Source organism: Pituophis catenifer, unplaced genomic scaffold (assembly GCF_029215685.1).
Source record: "Pituophis catenifer annectens isolate HBS135680 unplaced genomic scaffold, rPitCat1.0.hap2 SCAF_4, whole genome shotgun sequence".
NCBI lineage: Eukaryota > Metazoa > Chordata > Lepidosauria > Squamata > Colubridae > Pituophis > Pituophis catenifer.
This window is the reverse complement of record NW_027256884.1, coordinates 3,078,020-3,096,720: the sequence shown is the minus strand read 5'-3', so window position 1 is coordinate 3,096,720 and position 18,701 is coordinate 3,078,020. Positions and strand designations below refer to the sequence as shown.

The window sequence follows — 18,701 nt, the reverse complement described above, 5'->3', positions numbered from 1 at the left end:
GCAGCCTTGTTCCTCCAGCGTTGTTGCTGGGTGCACTTCTCGATGCGTGGAGCCGCTGAAGAAGGGAGTTTCTGTTGGGGGGGGGCTGCATTCCCAGGATGAGGATTTCAGGGTTCACACACAAAAGGCTGAACCCTCCAAGCTCCTCCTCTCCCTCCTCCCTCCCTCCCCCCTCCCCTTCTCCAAGCCCTGAAGATTGTGCGAAAACCTTGCAAACCTTGCGACTGGTTGTGGAGATGCCCATTTAGCACCAGTGGTATCCTAGGAGAAAGGCTCGCTTAGACGGAGGAGAGGTAGGGTGAGAGGACATTCCAGCCTTCCTCCTCCTCGTCCTTTCTTTTTTCCTCCTCCTTTCTTTTTCCTCCTTTTTTCCTCCTCCTCCCCTTCTCCTCCTCCCCTCCTCCTCTTCTTTTACCTTTTCCTTCTCCTTCTTTCTTTTTTCCTCTTCCTCCTCTCCTCCTCCCTCCTTTTTTTTCTTCTTTTTCCTCCTCCTCCCCTTCTCCTCCTCCCCTCCTGCTCTTCTTTTACCTTTTTCTCCCCTCCTTTCTTTTTCCCTTCTCCTTTCTTTTTCCTCCTCCTCCCCTCCTCCTCTTCTTTTACCTTTTCCTCCTCCTCCTTTCTTTTTTCCTCTTCCTCCTCTCCTCTTCCCTCCTTCTTTTTCTTCTTCTTTTTCCTCCTCCTCCCCTTCTCCTCCTTCTCCTCTTCTTTTACCTTTTTCTCCCTCCTTTCTTTTTTCCTTCTCCTTTCTTTTTCCTCCTCCTCCCCTTCTCCTTCTCCCCTCCTCCTCTTCTTTTACCTTTTCCTCCTCCTCCTCTCCTCCTCCCTCCTCCTCCTCTTCTTTTTCTTCTTTTTCCTCCTTCTCCCTTTCTCCTCCTCCCCTCCTCCCCTTCTTTTACCTTTTCCTCCTCCTCCTTTCTTTTTTCCTTCTTTCTTTTTTCCTCCTCCTTTCTTTTTCCTCCTTTCCTTTTTCCTCCTCCTCCTTTCTTTTTTCTCCTCCTCCCCTCCTCCTCTTCTTTTACCTCCTCCTCCTCTCCTCTTCCTCCTCCTCTTTCTAGGCGGTGACAGCAGCCAAAGGCAGCGGCGCAGCGCTCTCGCCTTCTGCCCGGCTCTCCAGCTCGGCCGCCGATGCCATGAAGCCTTTCAAAGCGCAGAAGACCCCCGGAGGCCAAGGTGAGTCGGGGGATTCCGCGGGACTAGGAGGGTCCCGCTGCTGCCCCCGTGCAAGACGAGAAGACGCTCGGGGGCGCGGGGTTGGCGATTCCGCCCAGTAGAATCTCTCTCTCTCTAGTACGGGACCCCCGGACTTCTCCCCACTTTGCTTGTCCCCTCGCTGGAGACAAAGGAGTGGCCGGGGGAGGAAGACCAGGGAGGAAGACCCCCAGGAGACCCTTGCCTCTAAATCTGTCTTTAGGTTGCATTCGCACGATACGCGAATTAAGGATCCGGAGCGGGCTGCAGACTCAACACGTGAACGCAGATCCTTCATCATTGACCCAGGTTCAGGGCTGCAGAGAAGCCAGTTCAAGCTCTCCCAGCCATTCAGTGGGTGGTGTGAAGGGGTGCTGTTGGGGGGGGGGGCTTTCACCCAAGGTGCTTCACCTGGAGACTGGAGAGGTCTTCTTTTGGGGTTCACTCAATGCCTTGAACTGCCCACTCGCCAAAGGGTTGACTTATCGTCCCAAGTCTTCCTTTTGTAGGCTCAGTCGGAAGGTGCTACCTCACCTTAGATCTTGGCTTTGGTCTCCACGGCTGTGTAGTCCACCCTGAATACCTGAGAGCAAGAGTTGCAACTCCAGAAGTTGTGGGAGCTCCAACGTTGAAAATTTTTAACGAAGAGATTGGACAACCCTTTGCCTGAAATGGCACAGGGTCTCCTGAGCAATGGGACAGCAGGGAGGTGGACTAGAAGATCTCCAAGGCCCCTTCCAACTCTGAAGATCTATTCTGAAGATCTCCTTTTTCAAGAGGCAAAGTGGACTTTCCTGGTTTTTCTTTGAAGGCGTTTCGCTTCTCATCCAAGAAGATCTTCTGAAGAGCTGAAGAAGCTTCTTGGTTCAGAATAGAATAGAATAGAATAGAATAGAATAGAATAGAATAGAATAGAATAGAATAGAATAGAATAGAATAGAATTCTTTATTGGTCAAGTGTGATTGGACACACAAGGAATTTGTCCTTGAGGAGAAGATGAGATGCAAGTTCCTCTGCAGACAGCAAATTATTCTGCTTGACACACCCTTCAGAAATCGTTTAGAGTTCAAAAGAGATTGATCCAAAGAAGACCATCAACACTGAAGGGCAGATACATCACTTTGTAGACCAGACTCATCCTTATTCTGGCTCCCAGAAGCTTCTTCAGCTCTTCAGATGAGCTTGTTGGATGAGAAGCAAAACATCATCAAAGAAAAACAAGAGCTGCCTCTTGAAAAAGTTATTTTGGGACAACCATGACCTGGATGACTTGAGAATCTCCATAGACATCCCTTTGAAAATGTTTCACTTCTCATCCAAGAAGCTTCTTCTGTTCTAGAGAAGCTCTGAAGCTTCTGAAGAAGCTTCTTGGATGAGAAGCAAAATGTCTTCAAAGAAAAACAAAGAAAGTCCAGCTGCCTCTGGAAAAAGCTCTTTTGGGACAACCATGACCTGGATGACTTGAGAATCTACATAAACATCTGAAGACCTTCTAGTTGCATCTGAGCAGGCTTCTGCAGAAGCAAACAGGAGGCCTCAGGTGTTCGGCTGGTGTGAACATACAGCCATGGAGGACAAAGCCAGGATCTAATGGGAGGAAGCATCCATCAGTGGATGGGAAGACTGGTTGGGAAACGAGTCTTGAAAAATGGGCCCATCTTCTCAAGGTGAGGAGGGTGGGAGTCATCTCCAGTGGTCCAGTTGCCTCCCAGACCAGGGACAAACCTGGAGCCAGCAGAAGGAAGAAAATTACAACTACTTAAAAATTTCCTTCAGGTATTTCAATGCTCCAAGCGAGACCCTCCACCCTAGATGTAGAACTGGCTCACCTGAAGCCAGAACAAGGATGGGTTTGGTCTTCAAAGTGATGCATCTGCCCTTCACTGATGATGGTCTTCTTTGGATCCATCTTTTCTGCACTCTAAACCACTTTTGAGGGTCGTATGTAACAAGCAGAATAATTCACTGTATGTAGAGGAACTGAGCATTGGAGGATGAGGGAAGAACTTGTGATGATGGAGAATGGCTCCATTTTGGGATTTGCAGTTCACCTGCACCTCAAGATGAACCAACTGGTCACACTGACCTAAAACCAGCCACCATGAAGCCCCAGCTGAGATCACACTCTACAGATATCATAATTAGTTTCCATCCATTTTTTTCTTGTCTTGCCTTCCGGTGCTTTGGAAAATAGGTTGACCCCGTCCTCTTTGTAGGAGCCCATCAGATATTGGAAGACTGCTCAAGACGTTAGAGTAGAATAGAGCTGGAAGGGACCTTGGGGGTCTTCTAGTCCAGCCCCCTGCTCAAGCAGGAGAACCTATACAACTTCAGACTCTAGACTCTTCTTAAAAACGTCACGTGATGGAGCACCCATGGTTTCAGATGATGTCACCTGAGCCATTTCTCCTGGAGAGGAACCCCAGGTTGAAGTAACCTAGTGGTTCTCCTTGAAACCGTGCATAACCAAACACAAAAAGTCCATCTTCTGGCTCCCGTAGGAGAATAGTAACATGGGTTTGGCAAAGAAAGCTCTACCATGATCTTCTTTCCCTTTTTGAAAAAGTGTGACCAGATTCTTCCTCAGTCTTGGCCACCATACATGGAGGACTGTCCTCCCATATTAAACAAGGAAGATGTCTTTTGCTTGGAAGGCTGTTTCTCTTAGTCCTGGAGGACCTTAGGGGAGATAGAGATGTTCAACGTGGAGCCCACCTATTCTGCAAAGGAGGACAAGAAGCCATGGATGGAAGATAATCAAGGAGAGAACCAACCTAGAACTGAGGAGAAATTTCCACCTTAACCAATGGAATGGCTTGCCTTCAGAAGTTCTGGGTGCTCCATCACTGGAAGCTTTTAAGAAGTGATTGGAGAACCATTGGTCTGAAACAGTATAGGATTTCCTGCTTGAGCAAGGGTTGGACTAGAAGATCTTCAAGGTCCCTTCCAAGGTCTGTTATTCTGTTATTATCTCAGCTGTAGGCAAGCGATAGGATGAAAATGCTTCTGCGTTCTGGTTTGGCAGATTTGTTAGAAGACAGTGGAGAACTGGCGGACGTCCTGTGCGAGTTTGATGCGGTGATAGAGGACTTCTCTTCTCCCATAAAGGAGAGGCACTTCCAATATGAGGAACATCTGGAGAAGATGAAGAGACGGAGCAGCACCAGCATCAGTGACTCTGAGAGTAAGAAGGCTCCATCTTCTTTTCTGTCTTTCTCTTTTCGCGGCACAACTACATCTTACACTGGCTTCATCGGCAAAAAACAAGCATCAAAAATAATCTCCGGAGCAGGTAGTGCTCGAATTACGACTGCGGTTAGAATCTATTATAGTAGTGCGTTATTGGACAGGGTGTGTGTGCGGTGGCCTAGAGGTGGAGTTCTCGCCTCACAATCAGGAGGCTGTGAGTTCGATCCTAGGTAGAGGCAGATATTTCTCTCTTTCTGGGCACGATGAGAATATATCTGCTGAATATAACTCCTCATCGGCAACAGGAAGAGCATCTGGCCAGTAAAACACTCAGCTCCATTTAGTTGCCCAGGCTCCACCCCTCAAGGGATTATGGGGTCGTTAAAAGGAAATGATTATTGGACAGGAGGGGATTAGAGAGAAAAAAAAGATGGTGGCCTCAGTCCTATGAATGAAGGGCCCGCCCCCTTATAAACATAAATTGCCCCACCCATAAAAAGGGGTGGGCTTTGCTTTTCTTAAAAAAAGAAAACTCTTTCCCGTGGTTGCCACTGACTGCGCACATTTATATTCTGCAGCTGAAATGCTAGAAAGAGATAATTTGATTATTTAGGCAGTTCCTCAGCTTGCAACAGCTCATTTAGTGACCTTTCAAAGTTACAACAGGACTGAAAAAAGAGACTCCCAACTGTTTTTCTCAGTGACGTCCTTTGCAGCCTCCCCAGAGTCACATGATTAAAATTCAAATGCTTGGCAATTGGCATGTACTTATGACGGTTGCATTGTTCCCGGGATCACGTGATCAGCTTTTGCAACCTTCTGACAAGCAAAGTCAAGGAGGGTGGGGCTGGGTGGGGAGCCAGATTCACTTAACAACCAGGTTACTAACTTATCAACTGCAGTGATTCACTTAACAGCCGTGCAGCTGACTCAACAACTGCAGTGATTCACTTAACAACGGTGGCAAAAAAAGGTGACAACACGGGGCAAAATTGACTGAACAACTGTTTCACTTAGCAACAGAAATGTTGGCCTCAGTTGTGGTCATAAGTTGAGGACTACCTGTGTTTTGATAGGGGGCTAAACGCTATCTTGGCTAGTTGGCTGCCTTCCCCTTGCCTCTATTTCTTTGCTAACTTTTATTCACTTATTTGCTATTCACTCTGCCTCCGCTTGTTCGATTTCCACCTTTTTAATCTCTCTTTCTCCTCCACCCGCTCGCCCTTTAATCCGAACGCTCATTTTTGTGATTGTAACTTGGTCAGGACAGATCTGCAATTTGAACCTAGTTTGGGGGCATGATGGCTGTTTCAGCAACGCTAAGAGTTTGGCTAAGACATTTCCCCCCCCCCTCACCCCACCCCCCCCCTGAGGCTACCACCGATGGTCTTGATCAGGTTGATTGTTTGTACAGCTTGATGTCAGAAAAGGAATGTTTTTCTTTTTAAAAATAGCTTCTACCTGCCAGCTTTGTGTGTTGCATAAATGCTGCCCAGGGTGCTGACGGGGAGAATATTTCTCCTGCTGATTTTATGACCTAAGCCCGTGATGGCTGTTAGGATATGGTTTGAGCCTAACATGTTGTCCAGGCAATATATGTGTTCTGTAACTTTAATATGAATATGTATTGTGTGACTTTAAAGTTTTACTGCTGATTCATTGTAATGCTGAGTCATGCTGTAATTAGATAATCACTAGTTGTAAACATATTTAAGAAAGGTACTGTAAAGTATTCAGTTGATGATAAGCTACCATTGTGTGTGGAGTTGCTATCATTGTGCTATCATTGGTTGGATGGATCTGCCACCATCGTGGTTTGTGAACCAGAGTGAGTTTGTTATTCTAACCAACTACTGTTTGTGTGGTAAGAAGAGTTTTTGTATCGCTGGACTGATTTTACTGGCAAAGACTTGGATTTGATTTAAAAGACTATGAGATTGTTTTTTCACTATAAAGTAAACTCTTGATAAACCAGTTTGCACATCTCTTATTCATTGCTCTCAGCAATGTTTCTCTGTGCTCTACACTCTGCTGGTTGGTAACACAACAACAATATCCTTAACAATGGCGAACCTATGGCACACGTGCCTCAGGTAGCACGCAGAGCGATATCTGTGGGCACACAAGCGTTGCCCTAGCTCAGCTCCAGCATGTATGTGTGCATGGGCCAGCCGATTTTCATTTCTAGCCTCCGGAGGGTCTCCGGGAGGGTGGGGGAGGCCGTTTTTTTGCCCTCCCCAGGCTCCAAGAAAGCCTCTGGAGCCTGAGGAGGGCGAAAAAACGGGCCTACAGGGCCCACCAGTAACCTTTTTGCCGTTGTCCACCAAAAGCAAGGGGAGCACGGGGGGGGTGTCACTCGTGCATGCGCGGGGGTCGCACACGCATTCGTGGGGGGCATTGAATTATGGGTGTGGGTCAGGGGTGGGTTCTACTTACCTTTACTATCGGTTCACAGCGGGGCCGTGCGCTCTTCTGCGCATTTTGATGACGTTGGGGTTGGTGGGTGGAGCCTCCCACCGGTTTTACTATCGGTTCTATAGAATCGGTGCAAACCGGGGGCAACCCACCACTGGTGTGGGTACGCACACGCGAGACCCCTCCACGTTCCCCCCCCAGCTTTTGGCACAGCATGGCAAAAAGGTTAGCCATCACTGACCTAAGCCATGAAATCTGGTGTCCTTCAGAAGGATGGATTTGTTGAGTGACTGCCTGAGTTTTCTAGCTTTAATCAACTTCATCGTTCTATGAGGGACTTTTAAAATTATAAATGGTTTTCGTCAGCAGTGGGTTTCACATTATGTTACTACCGGTTCATGCTCGCACCAGCCTTCCGTGCATGTGTTTTACTCGCGCGCGCCTTTCATGCATGCGCCCGGCCTCAAAAATGTGCCTAAATAGGATGGCATAGAGCTGGGGCAGGTGGGCGGGTGGGCCACCCACTGGCAATTTCTGCTACCGGTTCGGGCAAACCGTTCTGACCTCAGGAGGTAACTGGTTCCAGAGAGCTGGGGCAGCCACAGAGAAGGCCCTCCCCTGTGGGCCCACCAGCCGGCATTGTTTAGCTGACGGGACCCGGAGGAGACCAACTCTGTGGGATTTTTCTGGTCGCTGGGAGCTATGCGGTAGAAGATAGTCTCGAAGATAGCCTGGCCCTGAGCCATGTAGGGCTTTAAAAGTAATAACCAACACCTTGAATTGTGACCGGAGACCAATAGGGAGCCAGTGCAGCTCACGGAGAATTGGTGTAATGTGGGTGTATCTAGGTGCACCCACGACAGCTCGCGTGGCTGCGTTCTGGACCAACTGTAGTCTCCGAACACTTTTCAAGGGTAGCCCCATGTAGAGCGCATTGCAATAATCTAACCATGAGATGACAAGGGCATGAGTGACTGTGAGGAGATCCCTGGTTGTATAAATAGAGGCATAGAATCAAAATCACGTGGAGTATTAGCACCGCTTTATAAAGCCTTAGTAAGGCCATAGCTGGAATACTTGCATCCAGTTTCGGTCAGCACATTCAAAAAAAGATGTTGAGACTTTGGAAAAAGTGCAGAGAAGAGCAATGAAGAGGATTTAAGAGACTAAAACGTAATGAGGAACTGTTGCAAGAATTGGGTATGGCTAACCTTAAGAAAAATTGGATTAGGGCTGATGTGAGAGCAGTCGTTCCATTATCTGAGGGGCTGCCAGAATGAGGAAGGGGGGGCAATTTATTTTCCAAAGCACCAGAAGGCAAGACAAGAAAGAATGGATGGAAACTAATCAAGGAGAGAAGCAACCTGGAATTAAGGAGAAGCTTCCTAACAGTGAGGACAATTAATCAGTGGAACTGCTTGCCACCAGAAGTTGTGGCTGCTCCATCATTGGAGGCTTTTAAGAAGAGGCAATCAGACACTTGTCTGGAATGGTACGGAGTCTCCGGCTTAAGCAGGGGGCTGGATTGGAAGACCTCCAAGGTCCCTTCCGGCTCTGTTCTGATTGATTGATTGATCTCTAGCCCTCTAATACGTTAGATATTTATCCACGTATTTTCTCCACACACTTTTTTTTAGCCGGCTTATGCGAGGCGTCAGTTCTACTTAGCATCGACTCACTGTCGATTACGGATCCACTTTGCTCTGATCCGATCTCTGAATTGCAAAACTTCAGGCTGCTACTTGAATCCTAATCTCTGGAGCAAATCAGGTCCTGCCAATAATCCATTTAGGTCAGTGTTTCTCAACCTTGGAAGCTTGAAGATGGGTGAACTTCAACTCCCAGAATCCCCCAGCCAGCGCTGCTGGCTGGGGGATTCTGGGAGTTGAAGTCCACCCATCTTCAAGCTACCAAGGTTGAGAAACACTGATTTAGGTGAAGAGACAGGGGCTGCTTCCACTCTCGTGGCTGACCGTCGGTGGCCCACAGACCACAGATTGAGGAGTCCTGCTCTGGAGACGGAATAATTGCAGGGTGTCTGGGAGCAGAAGGCCGTTGGGCTGAGAATAGTTTGTTTTCCCATCAATTTGGACGAAAAAGAAACGCATCAAATCGCTTACACGGGTAAGCGCCAGGCTGCTGAGCTTCACTTTCTTTTCCTAATTTTGCTTTCCAGAATGGAAAAAAAGTGGCAAGACATTCTTCTTCTTTTTTTAACCCCCTTCCCTACAAATGGGTAACCTTTGTAGTGAAAGCTGAGAGGAGGGGGAAAAAAATGGGGATTTTTTTTCCCCCTCTTGGAATAAAGGCTCTTTATTCCACAAGAATCATAACATGTCGGTTTGCCCTTCGTGGTCATTTTGCAACATCCCCGTGTTAGATCTGCAGCTGGGCATCCGTTCGCCCTTCCTTGGCATCCGTGTCCTTTTTCCTCCCACGTCTTGAGTTGAATGGGTAGTACCAATTTCATGAGATCGCCCGGTTTCCTTGGCAACGTGGGTTTTTTTTTTGTCTGTGTGTGCAAAATGTCAGTGTGGGAGAAAACAGACCGGGAGGAGGCGGATGGTGAAAACGCATCTGTGGCAGCAAACGAAGGAGGCTGCTCAGGCGATGTTTTGTCTGTAAACAACTTTTATTGGAAGGAAGAACACACATCCTCCCCTTTAATTTCCTCCGACGGATGGCTTGCAGATTCACACCAGCCTTCCTGGATTGCATACGCATAGGGTGGCAAAATCCTCAGCCGGCATGTGGCTTATTATCTTTTCCCCTGCTACCGGTAGTAGAATGAGAGGGGATAGTAACCAACAGCACTGCTGCAGTGGAGGAATAGAGTCAGGGGAAATTGGATGCGAAACAACAGAGTAACAGAGTTGAAGGCTGAGTCAACCTTGAGCCTGATGAGATTCGAACTTACAGACAGCTGGTGTTAATCACAATGCTATCAGTCTGCTGAGCCACCAGGTCCAACCCCCTGCTCAGGCACAAGCCCTATAACCATAATGGTGAACCTATGGCATGCATGCTAGAGGTGGCATGCAGGGCCCTCTCTCTGGGCACATGCCATCACCAGCTGCTCTTCTGCTTACCGGCGTGTGTACACGGGCGCCGGCCACCTGGTCTTTGGGCTTTGGCGTGTGCATGCGTGCACATACACACTGGCATGCAAGTTCCAGTGTCAACTTGCAAAGCTTTCAAGTTGCCATGAGCAGATGGGAGGGAGAACTGATAGAGCTGATTGATTTCCCTAACTGAAGTGAATTCCATACATTCTTCCTGACCGCAATCAGAAGGAGGGTGTTAGGTTTCACAGCCAGCCAAAGTGGTTAATTGGAGAATGTGATTTATGACATGGCCAGAGAGGAGGGGAGAGAGAGGGTCATAGGGGAACGTAAATCTACGTAGGATCAGTCCTAACTGCATCCAAGTATTGCCGGAATGGTGCTCCTAATAAATGAATATATTTCCTTTGAAGTTTGGATCATGGCTCATGAATTAATTAGGGCATCTTTCAGAAACTTGACATCCAGTTTGGGCACTCGGTGCCATCACTGCCCTATACCACTTCAGACAAATGGCTGTCCAATCTCTCCTTAAAAACTTCCATTGTTGGAGCATTCACAACTTCTGGAGGCAAGTTGTTCCACTGGTTAATTGTTCTCGCCATCAGGAAATTTCTCCTTAATTCCAGGTTGCTTCTCTCCTTGATGGGTTTCCATCCATCGTTTCTTGTCTGGCCTTCAGGTGCTTTGCAAAATAGTCTGACCACCTCGTCTTTGTGGCAGCCCCCTCAAATATTGGAAGGCTGCTATCATGTCAGGGCCTGGTGGCTCAGCAGACTGATAGCATTGTGATTTAACACCAGCTGCCTGCAATTACTGTAAGTTCGAATCTCGCCAGGCTCAAGGTTGACTCAGCCTTCCATCCTTTCAAAGGTAGGTGAAATGAGGACCCAGTTTGTGGGGGCAATAAGCTGACTTTGTATAAATATACAAAAGGATGAAGGCTATTGCTTAGCGCATTGTAAGCCACCCTGAGTCTCCGGAGAAGGGCGGCATATAAGTCAATTTTTTTAAAAAAATGTCAGCCCTAAATCCTTCTTACCATTAAACTAGACATACTCTAGTTCATCATATGTTTTAGCCCCTAATCATTGCTTCTTGTCCTGTCCTCAGGTGCTTTGGAGGATAGCTTGACCCCCTCTTCTTTGGGGCAGCCCCTGAGATATTGGAACACACTGCTATCATGTCACCCCCAGTCCTTCTTTTCATCAAACTAGACATACCCAGTTCCTGCAACCGTTCTCCATATGTTTTAGCCTCCAGTCCCCTCATCCTCTTTGTTGCTCTTCTCTGCACTCTTTCCAAAGTCTCAACAACTTTCTAGAATGTCAGCATCTTATCTGATGTTATGAGTGGTAACTATGCCTCCTTTTACATTCCTGGGTGGAGGAGTCCCTGTAGCCTAGAAGACTCTGAACTTCCACTTTTTGTAAATTGAGGAGGAAAGGATCATCTTTGGCCCATATAAAGGGAATGAACCCAAGTGATGCATGGAGCCATTATTCAGCTTAACCGCTTGGTGCAAAACAAGCTGCCTTTTAACTAATGAATGAGATCACTCCCAGATCACTTTAGGGATATTTTAGTACAGATAAAAAATGCAGGCCCTCCTACAGGGGAAGAATGTCCCAATTCAGCAGCTTTTCACTGATAGAGAAAGAATCGGGAGAGTTTCTCCTACTGACCAACGGAACGACTGTGAAAGGGCCAAATACAGCAGCCAACATTCTGATTTCATGCTTAGGTTAAATAAGGAAAGGAAACCAGTCAAATGACTGCCTGGTGTTGTTGTTGTTGTTTTTTAACACAAAGCTTTGTCTATAGTCAGTGGAAAAAACAGCTAGAACATAATTAACTGGTTAATGTAGAGGAACATGGAGAAGTAATATTTCAAGAGTGGGGATGGAAACACCAGTTTAACCCTAAGTAAGGAAGTAAATAAGGAAGGAAGGAAGGAAGGAAGAAAGAAAGGGAGAAAGGAAGGAAGGAAGGAAGGAAGGAAGAAAGAAAGAAAGAAAGTAAGAAAGAAAGAAAGAAAGAAAGAAAGAAAGAAAGAAAGAAAGAAAGAAAGAAAGAAAGAAGAGAGAGAGACAGAAAAGGGAATGGAGGAAGGAAAAGAGAAAAGAGAAGGAACGAAAGGGAGGGAGGGATGAAGGAAAAGAGATAGGGAAGGGAGACAGGGAGTAAAAGACAGAAGAGAGATGGAAGGAAGGGAGAAAGGAAAGGAGGAAGACAGAAAAGGGAAGGGAGGGAGGGAAGGAGGGAGGAAAAGACAGAAAAGAGAAGAAAGAAAGGGAGGGAGGGAGGGAACAAAAGACAGAAAAGGAAAGGGAGAAAGGAAGGAAGGAAAAAACGGAACAGAGAAGAAAGGGAGGGAGGAGGAACTCAAGATTGCTTCATTTTGATTGAAATCGGCAAGCTTTCATGGTACCCCATGACTCTAAAGTCGGGTTCCTGATTTGGCCTGCCCCAAAGGGCTGACAATTAACTGCTTATATAAACCACTTATCTCTGCTTTTTTTCGGGAGCAAAATGCTCTTTTGCCTGTAGTAGCCCCGTCCTTCTCGCTCCCCTGTTCCTTGTGCAGGTGGATCTAATGACTGGAGAAGACCCACATTTTCTGAGCCAAAGACTTATCGTCCCATCCAATAGATGCTTAATGTGGGAACCGCTAATTGCAGGACTGGGGTCTTACCTGCACTAACCTTTTTGCCATCGTGTGCCAAAAGTGGGGGGAGTGGGGTGGAGCGGGCGTGCGCGTGCCCACACCCATAATTCTCTGAGCCCCGCCCCCATGCATGTGTGCACGACCCCCCCCCCTCCGTGCTTCCCCCACTTTTGGCATGTGATGGCACGGTGCGCCCGGTAGGCCCGTTTTTCACCCTCCCCAGGCTCCAGAGCCTTTCTAGGAGCCTGGGGAGGGTGAAAACTGCCTGCCCCGCTCCCCCAGAGGCCCTCTGGAGGCTGGAAACGGCCTGTTTGCCAACTTCCAGTGGGCCCAGAAGGCCCAAAAATCAGCTCACTGGTGTACATATGTGCACCAGAGCTGAGCTCGCGTGCCCACCGATATGGCTCTGCGTGCCACAGGTTCGCCATCACGGCTCTAGTAGTATCTGTTCTTTAGCTTTCTGCTTTTTCCAACGTGGTTTTGTAGCAACGGTTAAGTGTTGCTTAGAACCACGGGCTATATTTAAGCGGAGCGCTTGAGGTTTCGCTGAACTCGGGAACAGAAATAACTGGAGCTAACCATGAATTATTTCACTTGCCAAGGGAAGCCTCCACCTTTTTCCTACTCCAAACCCGTCATTAAGGAGGTTTTGCACCAGCCCCAAAGCGCCTGGAATCACAAGAGTCGGAAAATTGGAAAGGGCCGTGTAACCACCGAGTCCACTTTGCAAGAGCTGAAATTAAAGCTTCCTCCACAATGGCCTCTCTAGCCTCCAACTTGGACACTTCTGGTGAAGCCCACCAGACTCGTTCAAAGCCCTCGGAGGATGGGAGCAACAAACCAACCATCGCAAAACAAACAAACAAGCAAACAAACACACTTGAGCAGTGGAACGAAGGATTGTCTGCTCTACACGCTTCGGCGCATATTTAAAACTGGTGGTTTTAATATGTATATCTACTACTAAGGTTTACTAAGCCACCTGCTGAGGGCTTCAGGAGACCACCCAGCTCCAAGTCTCCTCTTCGTAGAATATAGGATAGAATATAGAATCACAGAGTTGGGAGGGACCTTGGAGGTCTTCTAGTCCAACCCTCTACATAGGCAGGAAACCCTTTACCGTTTCTTGAAGAAATAAAAGTCAGGAACTAGCTAAGCACAGAAATTTCAAACATTTGATTCTGATAGATCAGGGAATCTCCAAAGTTGGCAACCTTTAAGGCTTGTGAGCTTCAGCTCCCAGAATTCCTCCACTAGCCATGCCAGCTGGGGAATTCTGGGAGTTATTTATTGGTTCGATTTATATGCCGTCCTTTCTCCGGCTTACAATGCGTTAAGCAATAGCCTTCATAGTTTTGTATATACCTGCTTAGTAGGGCTTTTGCCCCCCCCCCCCCAAAGCGGTGTTCTATTTTATACAAAGTCAGCTTATTGCCCCCACAATCCGGGTCCTCATTTTACCTACCTCGGAAGGATGGAAGGCTGAGTCATCCTTGAGCCTGGTGAGATTTGAACTTGCAGTAATTGCAGGCAGCTGGCAGCTAAGTGCTACTTAACAGCATTTTAGTCTACTGCACCATCAAGGCTCTTATCAGTTGAAGTCCATAAGTCTTAAAGTTGCCAAGTTTGGAGAGCCTGGTGCTAATTAACTGATTTATGCACAGAACAATTACCCCCCCCATCTCTCTCTCCCTCCCTCCCTCCATCTCCCTCCCTCTCTCTAGTTTCCACCCATTGCTTCTTGTCCTGCCTTCAGGTGCTTTGGAGGATAGGTTGACTCCCTCTTCTTTGTGGCAGCCCCTGAGATATTGGAAGGCTGCTATCATGTCTCCCCTAGTCCTTCTTTTCATCAAACTAGACATACCCAATTCCTGCAACCATTCTTCCTATGTTTTAGCCTCCAGTCCCCTAATCCTTGGTGGCTCAGCAGACTAAAGTGCTGTTAAGTAGCACCAGCTGCCTGCAATTACTGCAAGTTCAAATCTCACCAGGCTCAAGGATGACTCAGCCTTCCATCCTTCCGAAGGAGGTAAAATGAGGACCCGGATTGTGGGTGCAATAAGCTGACTTTGTATAAAAAAGAACACCGCTTAGGGGGGCCCGAAAGCCCTACTAAGCAGGTATGTACAAAAGGATGAAGGCTATTGCTTAACGCATTGTAAGCCACCCTGAGTCTCCGGAGAAGGGTGGCATATAAATGAAATCAAATCAAATCAATCAATCAATCAATCAATCAATCAATCAATCAATCCTCTTTGTTGCTCTTCTGTGCACTCTTTCTAGAGTCTCAACATCTTTTTTACATCGTGGCGACCAAAACTGGATGCAAATATTCCAAGTGTGGCCTTACTAAGGTCTTATAAAGTGTGTGCTTGGGGGGGGTTCTCTCTTTTGGTGCGAATAAGGCTAGTTAACTCTTGTTACAGATTTGCTGTCTAACTCTTAAGTCGACAACTTTGTTCCAGGTGCCGACTCCCTGTGTGGACACAGCCTGAGCTTTAGCGATGAAAAGTTACATTCCTCTACTCCATCCAGTCCTTCTGGTTCTTCTCCCACAATCGCCTCTCGAAAAGGTATGGTTTGAAGGGTCATTTTTTAAAAAAAAAAAAAGTAAAAAAAATTCTCCAGAATGAGAATCACGATCGGAGCGAACGTGATCGTGGGGAGGATACAATGGTTGTTAAGCAGAGGTGGGGTTAAAAATTTTTAGCAAGGGGTTCTCTGCCTGGTTGCTGGGTGGGCGTGGCCTAGTCGGCCTTCTGCAGCATGGTGGGGGGGCAGTTTTTGCCCTCCCCGGGCTCCGGAGGCTTTTCTTGAGCGTCTGGGAGGGCAAAAAACGGCTTCCCCAGGCTCTGGAGGCCCTCTGGAGGCCGAAAACGGGCCCGTTTCCAGACTTCCCAAACTTCCAGTAGGCCTGTTTTCACCACCATTCCGAACCTCCCCGTGTGCCCTGCACTTACCTGCATCCAAAATGGGCCTCATGGGGACTCCTGGGAGGGGCAGGGTGGGGTGGGTGGAGCCAGCCAGGAGTGGGATTTGGGAGTTCTCCGAACTGCACAGAATCTTAGCTAGAAGTTCTCCTGAACCTGTGCAGTCCACCCTTGTTGTTAAGTGTGAAAACTGGTCATAAGTCACATTTTTTCAGTGCCGTTATTTTCAGAAACAGCAGAAGATTGAAGTGCAATTTTCCAGAAATAACAGCAGTCAGGTTCTTGTGTTACCAATTAAGGGAACAAGTCAGTCGATAATCTGTTTTGCTGATCATCTTTTTCATCTATATATCCATCTCTTTGCCCCCCACAAACATTATTCTTTATTTTACAAGATCACCAAAAAATAAATAGAGTACCAGAAAACTAACCATCAAGTCAACATTTCTATTGTGTAGACATCATAGGTTTTGTAATTGTCTTTTTTTTCCCCCCAGCAAAACTTGGAGACACCAAAGAACTAGAAGACTTTATTGCTGATCTTGATAGAGTTTTGGCAAGTAAGTAATCAACCTTGATTCCTAGTAGATACCTGGGCAAGGATCAGGTACACACCAATAGATTCCTGCCCAGGAAACAATGAACAGATATGACCCTGTACACAAAGGAAATCCACCAGGACAATGTCAAAAAAATGTCAAGATGGCAGCTGTGACTACACAAAGCCTAGGCTTTATACAGGTGTGTATCACACATTGCATCTGAATACAGGAACCTATTTAAACAGTATATATTGATTTAGGTCAAAAGGACTAAGACTGTGTTAGAAATTCTGTTTATATACAGCACCACAGAACACCACAGAGCAAACAAGGAGCACCATCACCATGTGCTTTACTGCTCAGCTGTTTAACTGTAACAGGAAACAGGAAGCTCTACTTAGACCAAAAGAGCATAGAGTATATACCATAGATCCAAACTTGTCATCTGCTGGCTGAATACTACTGTAGTTGTTGCATAGAAATACATTCCAATAATGAATTCCATCAGGATGTTTGACTGGATGCTTCCATTGGGAATCCGAATACAGGTAGTCCTCGATGTATGACCATAACTGAGCCCAAAATCTCTGCTGCTAAGCAAGACAGTTAAGTGAGTTTTGCCTCATCTTACCATCTTTTTTGCCACAGTGGTTAAGTGAATCACTGCAGCTGGTAAATTAGTAAGTGAGTCTGGTTTCTCCATTGTCGTCGTAACTTTGATCGGTCACTAAATGAAATGGCTGTAAGTTGAGGGCTACCTGTCTCAGGTTAGTTACTTTAGCTCTGATTTATTTCACTCGGTGTTCAAAACTTGTATCTATCATTCCAATTGCATTGCAAATGCATCTTGAAAGAGTATTTATACTGCATAAACGTAACAGTAATATTTATTCCATCTGATGTTTGCACAGGTATGTGAAACACTTCATTTTGACCTGCCTTCAAGTGGATCAGATTCCTGCAACCCACCATCTAATGGGAGAGACGCAGGAATCCTTCTCGTCTCGGTGTTTTTCCAGCAACAGCCTCTTATACTTTTAACACGTCATAATTGTGATTTTTCTAGAGACAGAATCAAATAACGCAAGTGCTCAAAAAGCATTTTTTAAAAATGTAGCTTAACATTAATTTAAAAGGGCTTTTATGAAAAGATTGGAAATTCTACATCATTAACTTTGAAACGTTTTCATAATATATTTTTGTACACGAATAAAAGCTAAACTGGAACTTAATATATATAAATAAGGAGAGAGAGAGATTAATTGTATGTATGTATGTATGTATGTATGTATGTATGTATGTATGTATGATGGGTGGATGGATGGATGGGTGGATGGATGTTTGCATAGATGAATTGATGGACAGACAGATGAAAGATGGATGGATGAAGGCTAATTAATTGAGGATAGGTAGCTAGATGGTAGTATGGAATGAATAGATGGGTCATTAATTGAGATAAATGAGAAATGAATGCATAGATGGATGGATGGATGTTTAATTCCATGGGAGGATAGACAGAGAGATGATAGATAGAAAAAGAAATAGATGACAGAATAAATGGATAGATGGCTGATTGATTAATAGAAGGAATTGATAAATGGATGATAAATTATAGTGGATGGATGCCTGATTGAAAGAGAAAATGATAAGACAATTGGGAGATAGAATACATGGATAGGCAGATAAATGTTTAATTGGAAGAAAAGATGATGGGTGGATGGATGGATGGATAGATGGATGAATAGACAGATAGATAGATAAATGGCTAATTGATTGAAAGAGAGAGAGAAGGAAATGATTGGTAAAGAGAGATACGGTTTAAAGGGCTATGAACTACTTACTGTTTTGTATTTGTGTTGTACTTTTTCCTCTATAAACTCATAGTAATTAATTCAGAAATGGTGTAGGGGCTCCTGCTTGGGCGAGGGGTTGGACTAGATGACCTATAAGGTCCCTTCCAACTCTGTTAATCTGTTAATTAGAATAGTCTCCATCTAAACGCTAGTCAGGAAGAGAGTTTTTCAGATTTTGCCAGATTATTCCGTCCTTTTAGTTCTGGATTTTGGCACTTGCCAGGTTTGTGAAAATTTCGTTCTGTTTATTAATGTAGTAATGGAATGAGATTCCTTACCTGATAATTGCTGTAGCTTACTCCAGGGACACCACAATACCCACAGAAGCTTAATTGTCTCCACAATTATTGCCTAAACCATTACATTCACAGCAAGAGCTCCCTTTTCTCTTTGAATAATATTAGCAGTTTTGCAAAAAAAGAAGAAGAAATAAATAAAAATAATAATCCTCTCCAAAAACGTGGTCCAGAAACAGCATGCTGAATAAAAGCTAAGCCTTGAAAACTCAAAACATTTTCCAATAGTAACTTATTTCCTGATTATTTTTTATGGTCCAGCACGAAAGACAGCTGTGAGTGGTAATTACAATAGCTTGAAGGGGGCAAATGTTTTTATTGGATGTACATATTTCCTGCTGTGCAATAAATGAATTCTTCAAAATAACTCAAAGCAACCTCAGATTCTTTCTTTTTTTTTTTAAAAAAAAAAATCACACTTCTTATCCAGAAAATTCAAAAAAAATTAAGACCATGGTTGCAACCAGTAGGGTAGAAGCAGGGGTGAAATCCAGCAGGTTCTGACAGGTTCTGGAGAACCGGCAGCGGAAATTTTGAGTAGTTCAGAGAACTGGCAA

General features: G+C 45.7%; 1 protein-coding gene across 1 annotated transcript; it reads left to right on the top strand.

Annotated features, from left to right (window-relative positions):
• The first annotated feature begins 1,068 nt into the window (after nt 1–1,068).
• On the top strand, nt 1,069–18,476 carry RGCC (regulator of cell cycle). The gene is made up of 5 exons (XM_070943205.1): nt 1,069–1,170; nt 4,215–4,373; nt 14,989–15,096; nt 15,951–16,013; nt 16,907–18,476. Exons 1-5 carry the CDS (start codon nt 1,131–1,133, stop codon nt 16,912–16,914), a joined length of 378 nt encoding a protein of 125 aa, XP_070799306.1. The 5' UTR covers nt 1,069–1,130; the 3' UTR covers nt 16,915–18,476.
• The last annotated feature ends 225 nt before the right edge of the window (nt 18,477–18,701 follow it).

Bases quoted from the DNA above. Each gene is read 5' to 3' on its own strand.
- RGCC (XM_070943205.1), top strand. From the start codon at position 1,131: ATGAAGCCTTTCAAAGCGCAGAAGACCCCCGGAGGCCAAG. The intron at 4,374-14,988 runs GTAAGAAGGCTC...ACTTTGTTCCAG, and splicing joins CAGCATCAGTGACTCTGAGA to GTGCCGACTCCCTGTGTGGA. The intron at 15,097-15,950 runs GTATGGTTTGAA...TTTTCCCCCCAG, and splicing joins CACAATCGCCTCTCGAAAAG to CAAAACTTGGAGACACCAAA.